This window comes from Mastomys coucha, unplaced genomic scaffold, assembly GCF_008632895.1.
Source record: "Mastomys coucha isolate ucsf_1 unplaced genomic scaffold, UCSF_Mcou_1 pScaffold20, whole genome shotgun sequence".
Classification (NCBI taxonomy): Eukaryota; Metazoa; Chordata; class Mammalia; order Rodentia; family Muridae; genus Mastomys; species Mastomys coucha.
The window spans coordinates 72017813-72026679 of record NW_022196903.1 but is presented as its reverse complement, the minus strand read 5'-3'; the positions used below and the strand labels follow the sequence as shown (position 1 = coordinate 72026679).

At 37.9% G+C, this 8867-nt stretch overlaps 1 protein-coding gene across 1 annotated transcript in view; it reads right to left on the bottom strand.

Moving 5' to 3' along the window:
- Nucleotides 1–599, bottom strand: part of LOC116098194 (lithostathine-2) — a 4298-nt gene extending 3699 nt beyond the window's left edge. Inside the window, exons 1-2 of the mRNA XM_031380885.1 lie at nt 577–599; nt 178–291 (exon numbers count right to left, since the gene is read on the bottom strand). Of these exons, the coding sequence (XP_031236745.1) occupies nt 178–241 (64 nt within the window). The 5' untranslated portion in view covers nt 242–291; nt 577–599. The remainder of the gene's footprint in view (nt 1–177; nt 292–576) is intronic.
- Between the last annotated feature and the right edge of the window lie 8268 nt (nt 600–8867).

Genomic DNA, 8867 nt, shown 5'->3' with positions numbered 1-8867 from the left:
AACTGGGAAGGGAGAAATTTACATGTAAATAAAGAAAATATCTAATAAAAAAAAAGAAAAAAAAAGAATTCTGGTTAAGCTCTAGTGTTTACCATTCATTTTCCCAAAACACATGAGCATGTATATGGATGGAGCAAAGCCTTCAGGTTTGTAGGGGTCATGGTTCAACAAGCTTACCTTGGCTACATGTCAGGAACATCAGGCGTAAGAACAGGATAAGGTATACGTTGTTCTGAGCCATGCTGATCAGCAGACAGTCTTTGCTTTAAATTCCAAATCAAATTCAAATTTCTATTGAAGAACAAAGAGAAAAAATCTCTAGGAAAAGTGAACTCAGCAAACTTGGTCCTACACAAGTCTTCTTGCCTCTTGAATTCTTAGTGTGAGAAGGCTCACTTGCATTCCCATATACAAAATTTCTTCCCTTGACACTTTAAGAATATATAGGCCTGGTTATTTAAAAGCAATTTGGGCCTCCACTGGTGGACCAGTACTTCCAGAACATCTGTATAATATCCCAAGATTGAAATAGACTAGAATGTGATAGAGGAACCTTCTTCTTGTAAACACTCTTACCTGTCAGCAGGGAATAATGAATATTGCTCAGCTATATAATGGTAGGTCTTTTATATGCAACAGGATAGGGCAGAAGGGTCATGACAAATGACCAAAGGGAGGGGCAAGGAGTTCAAAAGACTTCCTTTTGGCACAGATAGTGAGGAGAAATTCAGGCAGTAGGAGTCATGCCTTTCTAGAACATCATGGGAATGATCACAGGTGTTGAACTCTTCATACTCCTAGTTGGGAAACTTCTGAATGAAAAAAAATTATTTTGTTGCAAAACAGCCTCCAGATTCCTAGTTTCCTTGTCCTTGACCAGAAAAGCACCCTTCCAGGAACTCAAGATAGCCAACGTGAGCGGGAAGGCACAGGAGCACCCAGAGGTGATGCATGACCCTAGAACAGGGCAATCTGTGGAGCCTAAAGCAGCACACATCTGCTTGAGATAGCAAGCAAAGCAGTTCAAATTCTAGACAATGTAGGTGCTGTCTCTAGAATGCTGCTATATAAGTATAAACTCAGGTTTTTTTTCTATTCTTATATTTTCTCTCTTCTATCTCTCTCTTAAACTTCATACCACACACATTTATTCTCTCTAAACTTTACCACTTGGAGATTAATGTTCAGGCTGTCTTTTACCCTTCCCCAGATATCAGCTGCCCATGTAGCATACTTACTCGTGTCTTGATTTTCTTCCTCTTCCTAAACTGCTTAGGAACATTTCATCTGTCTCACAAACAGAAAGTCCATGCTGCCATCCTTCTCTTCAGTGAGCTTTATAACCAATAAGGATTATAATTCACCTTATGCGATAAAGCTTTCATACACACTCATACTTTTCTTCATTGCATCTGCTGGCCTAACTTTGAATTCTGCTAGCTGGTTGAACTTTGTATTGACTTTCCCTTGTAGTAACATTTATTTTTCTTTTTAAGTTAAAGAATGCACCAGGAAAAAGTATCCTTCTTCTTTTCCTAAATCGTGAGCTCAAGTAGCCTTAGGATACAACTGAACAAGACTTAGAATCTATCAGTCAAGATTTTGAGGGGCTGGGGAAATGGCTTAGCAATTAAGACTACGTGCTGCTCTTGCAGAAGACCTGAATTCAGTTCTTATTATCTGTATCAGGCAGCTCATAATCTCCTGTAACTCAAACTCCAGGGGGTCCAATAGCCTCTTCTTGTCTACACAGTAACTTGTACACATGTACAAACACACAAATACATGCACGTATATAAAAATTAAAGAAATATTTTTTTTGAAATAAGAAGTTGTAGATTTTTAGACTTTGATCTTTGGAGAAAGTCTTTATGACTCTCGATAGACTAGTGGTTATAACCTGTGCCTCATAGACTCTAGCAACTGCTAGCAACTGTGTTCATTGTTCTATTACTACTTTATGATAAATTTCATTCTGGTTGGGCACTGAACTCACTTCCTGAGTTGCACATGTATACCACTGAGATTCCCATTTCCTCTCTGGCATTCTTTTTTTATTAGATATTTTCTTTATTTACATTTCAAAGGCTCTCATCTCCCCTTTCATGGTTTCTCCTCTGAACAAAACTCCTATTCCCTCCCCTGTCCACCTAACAGTAGTCCTTGGCACAAAATCATTTCCATCTTCTGAGACAATGGTTACTTTTGCTACTTTGAATATATGTTTCCTCTGCCAACCACAGGAGATCTACGTTTTAAAAAAGCACATAATAAAGGTGGATTCATCCCAAAGTCACCTGACATCTCCATTTTTCTGAAATCAAAGTCAGTTGAATACTGGTGACCCTTTCAAGAATTTAATTTTCTGTACAATACAGCCTCATTGAGAGTTTATATCCCATAGTTCTTGTAGATTCTGTCCATATTCAATGAATGTTCACTGTATCTGATTGAGACTTTCTGGGGTTCAATTAGAATTTACATAACCCACATGTGAAAGAACTTTCAACCTGGGGACTTCTTCCTGCTTATTTGTAGATCATTGACACTTGGTTAATTTCCCTATTTTACAACTGACAGCATCTGTAAGGACTTTAGCTCTAAATGCTTTTCTGAATACATTTTAAGGAAATTCACATTGTTCAAGTTATAGCTAGTAATCATCAAAACCAAGCCACTGAGCCATGAAAATATCTGAAATTCAACCCATGCTCCACACTAAAGTTCTATAGAGTACAATCCTCCTCTTCTACGTTACAATATACTTCCGCTTTCTAATTATTGCACTATGGGATCAGATGTTCTCTCTGGCCTCTGTGGGCACCTGCATGCAAATGTACATGTTCATATGCCAACACACACAAATGCACACAAGCACACAAACACTTAAAAAGTAAAAATGAGCCAGGCAGTGGTGGCGCATGCCTTTAATCCCAGCACTAGTAATCCCAGTGGTAGGCAGAGGCAGGCAGATTTCTGAGTTTGAGGCCAGCCTGGTCTACAGAGTGAGTTCCAGGACAACCAGGGCTACACAGAGAAACCCTGTCTCAAAAAAACCAAACCAAACCAAAGCAAAAAGTAAAAATGAAATCTAAAGGGGCAACAGGCACATAGAGAAACAGAACACCTTATTTTAGGAGATTTTGTTTAATACACTTTCAGTATGTATCACACAGCCTTGCACACTGGGCTATCACACAGCCTTGCACACTGGGCTATCACACAGCCTTGCACACTGGGCTATCACACAGCCTTCCACACTGAGCTGCATTTTGCTCCACTGTACTGCTTTCATGATACTGGTAACCTTGCCCATCTCAGGTTCTTGGAGGCACAGACAGGCTTCTCCTTAGGTCACTGGTACTTTCTGCTAATGAAGGACCTCTTAAGCCTTCACTCTCTATTCTTTGCTCCTCATATAAAACTCTTGATATATTTCACTATTCAGAATTCTCAGAACAAGTGAAATTATAAGGTCAAGGAAATCAGCTTTTATTCATTTTTTTTTAATGAGCAACTGCAGTCACTCAGTGGACACCAGGCATGAACTGTGTCATTTAATATTAATAAAGATTATAATGCCAATTGTGATAAGCACTTGAATCTCTCGAAAGACCACTCCAGGGACAAGACAGAGCTGTACCATCCCAAGAAGAGTCTGAGATTTTAATAAGACATTTTACCACATGGTACCTTATGATCCAAAGATATATAGATTTCAAATAAAAATATACAGAGGATGGTTTTAGAGACATTTAAACCTCTAAAAGTAGGGAAATTTTCAAAATGTCTTTCCTTAAGTATTTTTCAAAATTGGCTAATAAGATCTTAAGCAACCACTGGCACTATTAATGACATTCTGCTATGCTTTCAGACAGGAGCTTAGCAGGGTGGTGTTCTGAGAGGCTTTGTCCAGAACCCTCTGGTGGTGCTTGGGGAGTCTTGTGGAAGTATAGGTAGGTGATAGGATTGAGCAAGCCAGGGGAGTTAACTACAGCACAAGAAGACCTACAGAGTCAACTAACCTGGACCCATGGAGGCTCACAGAGACTGAACCACCAACCAAAGAGTATGCATGGGCTGGACCTAGGCCCCCTACATATTTGTAGCGGATGTCCAGCTTGATCTTCATGTGGGTCCCCCAACAATTGGAATGGAGGCTGTCTCTGCTTCTGTTATCTACCTCTGTTGTCTGCATCTTTTACCTGCATTTGGATCACCTTCCCCTACCTGGACTGCCTGAATGGACCTCAGTAGGATAAGATGCACTTAGTCCTGCTGGGACTTGATATCTTAGTGCAGAGTGGTACACAAGGGGAGATTCTGCTTCTCTGAGCAGGAGGGGAGGAGGTAAAAGAGGAAGGAATTAATAAGGGTAGAACTAGGTGGTAGGCTGTGATAGGAATGTGAAGTGAATAAGTAAATTAGTGGAAAAACAAAACAACCATAAACAACCTAACCCTCAGCCCTAATAGTGTTCTTAATGTCTGCTTCCGTGTTTCCTTTTTTATATGATACCCGGAGCATGATCCCCTGCTTTGGCTGCAGAGATATAGAATTTTCAGACCTTTTTCAAGTATGTTTGTGTAAGATTCAGCTGCTCCAGGATTCTGAGCTGTTCATTGGTGAAGACAACAATAATTTCTTCAGTTTCAATAGGAATAGATAATCAATATTGTTGGGCATTACTCTGCCAATGTGAGGTGAATGGGATAAGGAAGCCAGAGGGCCAGGACATGATAGCATGACCGGTAGGTGTAGCTCAAAAATGAACAAGAAATATTCACCTTTCCTAAAGGAGGGTGCAATGGAGTCTGCCATGGAATTTAACAGACTTGACTCAAGTCCCTTCAGTTAAGATTTTGGTCTTCTAGTATATTACATGATAAATTTACTTTCCTATATTTCAGGAATCATTAAGAGCGCTAAGATTTTACCCATTTCTTAAAATAAATTATTATTCTATAGTTTTATTGATTAAAAGAAAATTTTGCTGTTATTGGTAAGGGCATACTAACCTTAGTTCTTAACCCTTTTCTTCCAAGAGAGTCACATGGATGGATGCTTCCACATCCAAGGGGTTACATTACAGGGAGGAACTTGTCCCTGTGAGTATTCTATGTTTGTTGTCAAGAGCTAAACAAAATATAATGGACAACAAATAATTTGACCTTTTGTTTTACATGAAAATCTTTACTAGAGAAAGAGCATGTTTTTGATTTTCTATGAGACTATTCACACACCTTCCCCCTTGCTTTACAGGGAGACCTCATCATCTCTACCTTCAAAAATTCTCAAAGTCAGTCTAGACCAGTGGTCTTCCACCTTCCTAATGCTGCAACCCTCTAATACAGTTCCTCATATTATGGTGATCTCCAACCATAAAATTATTTTCATTGCTACTTCATAACTGTAATTTTGCAACTATTATGATTATGAATCATAACATAAATATCTGTTTTTTCTAATGGTCTTACGTGACCCCAAAGAAAGGATTATTTGACCCCCAAAGGGGTTGTGGCCCACGGGTTGAGAACTGTTGCCTTAGATGGAGATGTCATCATCTCTATCTTCAAAAGATATTTTAGTTGAAACCACTTATGATTTTCACTTATTTATAATATATTTCATCAGTAATTTGAAACAAACTTGAGACTTTTCTCAGAATATATTTTTAGGATTGTTTAATACTTGATAGGCAAACAGTCTATTTCAACTTGGGATTTTTAGGAAAAAAAATGTTTCTTAGGAGTCTAATATTATGGAGGAATATCTGAGGACAGTGACAGTGAAGATTGAATCTTTGAAAATGGCTAAAACATTGAACTAGAAGTGAAGCCTATATTAATAATTATATAACTGGAATACGTTCATCATCCTTGTGATACATTTGTGCATGTGCCTAAGATGCAGGCAGATCCTTCCAAGACCATCCTTTCTCAACATTTTTCTAAATTATATTCCCCTACTTCAAATAATATATATCTCTCATTTACATAATAAACCATTTTTTGTTCAAAGCATTTCCTCATGATTTTTGTTTGTTTGTTTTAGGGTGTCACAATATCTCATAATTTAGCAGTGCCCTTTTCTGGTTATCTCTTTTCTATTTTCATGTCAACATAGGCATTTACACATACATGTATTTATACATGTGAGTTTAGTTTTATGCTTGTGTTCATGTGCATGTGTGCATGCTGTATGTTATGTGTGTGTATGTATGTATTTATAGACTATATATGTATAGTATGTTTTGTTGTTTTATCACATCATGGCTTCTACTTCTATGACTCAAGGAATATCAGGGAAGAATGGGTAGAGAGTGCAAATGCAGGAAGACCAGGAAGTCTGTAGCAATCAGATTGATTCTACATAAGTTTTAGCTTATCATTTTTAATTTATTGGGGTAAATGATAAAACATAATAAGATAAATTCTGTCCCCTCTTTCCCGATCCTCTTTTCTTTATCTGCTCTTTCCCTATTTGTCTTTAATATTCCCTATACTCTGTATTCTTGGCTACCACACCATTAGTTTGTTCATTTTCATGGAAGATCTTTTCTTATTCCTTCTGAGCCTCAAAACTGTGGGAATTTAGCATCTGGGCATGTCCCCCAAAGCAGAGAAAATGTCTCCTTGACCAAAGGAAAGTTTGTTTTGATTAGGTTATCTTACCTATATGTATCAGTGTGCCAGAAATTTCCCTGACCTATTTACTCATGTGCCTTTTCTTAGTGTTGTCCAGGATGTTCTGTGCAACCTTCAGTATTGTGGGCTGCACTGTGGCTCTTTTCACAATGTTTTCTAGTGTTTTACTCATTGGCTGCACACTGATTTTTGCTTTGGGTAATTTGTAAAATGTCTTCCCTGTGTGCCCTGGTAGAAGCTGAGCCATATATGAGACTGTAAAAAGTACATTTGACTTTGCACTTGTATGTACCTTTCATAATTGAACAAATACAAATTTTTTTTCACTGTTAAGAATGGTGAAAGTCACCTGGCAGTGATGGCGCATGCCTTTAATCCCAGCACTTGGGAGGCAGAAGCAGTCAGATTTCTGAGTCCGAGGCCAGCTTGGTTTACAGAATGAGTTCCAGGACAACCAAGGCTACACAGAGAAACCCTGTCTTGAAACCCTCCCCCACCCAAAAAAAAAAAAAGAATGGTAAAAGTCTATTCAGGTCAATAGTTTCACCACATTTTCCCTCTTGAGACAAAGTCTCTCCCACATTTCTCAAGATCAGTTTGGAACTCCCTTTGTAGCCCAGGCTTTTAGCAAACTCACAATGGTTCTCTTGTCTCAGGTTTGACTACTATACTACTCTAGGTTGGAGACATGAGCTGAGAGCCCTGACTATTTTTTGAAATACATCTATTTTGCTAAATGCCTTTTGTTATATTTTTTAAAGACTTATTTTATTTTTCATTATGTGTTTCTGTGTCAGGCATAGGGGTATCTTTTCCCATGAATACACATGCCTGTGCTATCCAGGAAAAGGTGTTATATGGCCTGGAGCTAGAGCTACAAATAGTTTTGAGCTGCCTGCCAAGGTAGGTGCTTGGAACTAAAGTAGGGTCCTCTCCCAAAGCAATATACTCTCTTAACCTATGGAGAGATCTCTCTAGTCACACACTCACACTAGAAAATTAACATTAAAAACCAAATAGTCAATGTGCAAAATAAATGCATAAAATTGTACATATTTATATTATTATATATGAAAATATTATTTCAAGTACATATGATTGTAACAATGGTACAATTTTATCATATTAACACAAAAGACATGTTTCTAACAATGCCTTGCAGAGTAAAATTGTGTGTTGTTTTTCTGTATTCTTATGAAATCACTTATAGAGTCAATTGTCCTGTAGACGGAATTCCAAGGAACCTCCCTGGAACTAGAGGGTAACTATTTTATAATTATTCCATTTTCAAAGAGAAACAGTGTCCAACCAAGAACTGACAGAGAGACAAATCATGAAAAATATAATTAATCCATAATATCACAAATCTTCCCTTACCATTCAATATCCCTGACAAGATGATATCATTTTTTTTTCATTTAAGTTTTAAACAGATGGTTTTCTCACTACCACCTTTCTTAAAATGGACATCAGCAGCTTTAGATATGAAACACATACCACCGAAATTTCAATATCACTGAGCTTAGTTATTTTCAGGAGGCTGAGTATAGTCAAAATTCAGTTACAGAAATATCTGAGCCAAAAAACAAAGTGTATGGGACAACTTTCAAAAAGAATTGAAAAACAAAAGAAAAGAAGAGGAATTTAAGACAGACTAATACTATGTAGCACTAAGCTGTCTATGAACTCATACCTTGCTTCATTACCTGAGTGGTGGGAATACAGAAAAATTAAAGTTATGGACCAGCACACTTGCCAAAAGGGAGAGTATTTTAGAGCTACCAAGTATCAGTACTGAAGTGACAGCATGAAATTGGGCTCTAGATTTTCTGAGGCTGCTGAATTGGGATGCTTCCTATGCACCTTCTTTGATTGGCTCATTGTATTTTTTTTATTTATTTTTAAATTCTGTGTGGTGTTCTTTGTAAGTGTGTGTATGTTTGTGTGTTGCTAAATGTCTGGTTTCTTTGTTAGCATAGATGTGTGTTGTAAAAGGGTACACATGTATTCCCATGAGTGTGAAAGCCAAAGGTTGACTCTGGGTGTCTTCCTCAATCATGCTTCATCTAATTTTAAAGTCTCTTGCTAAACCTGAAACTCAATTATTTTGAAACGATGGCTAGCCAATGAGCTTTAAGAATCCCCTTGTAAACCAGGCGTGGTGGCGCATGCCTTTAATCCCAGCACTTGGGAGGCAGAGGCAGGCAGATTTCTGAGTTC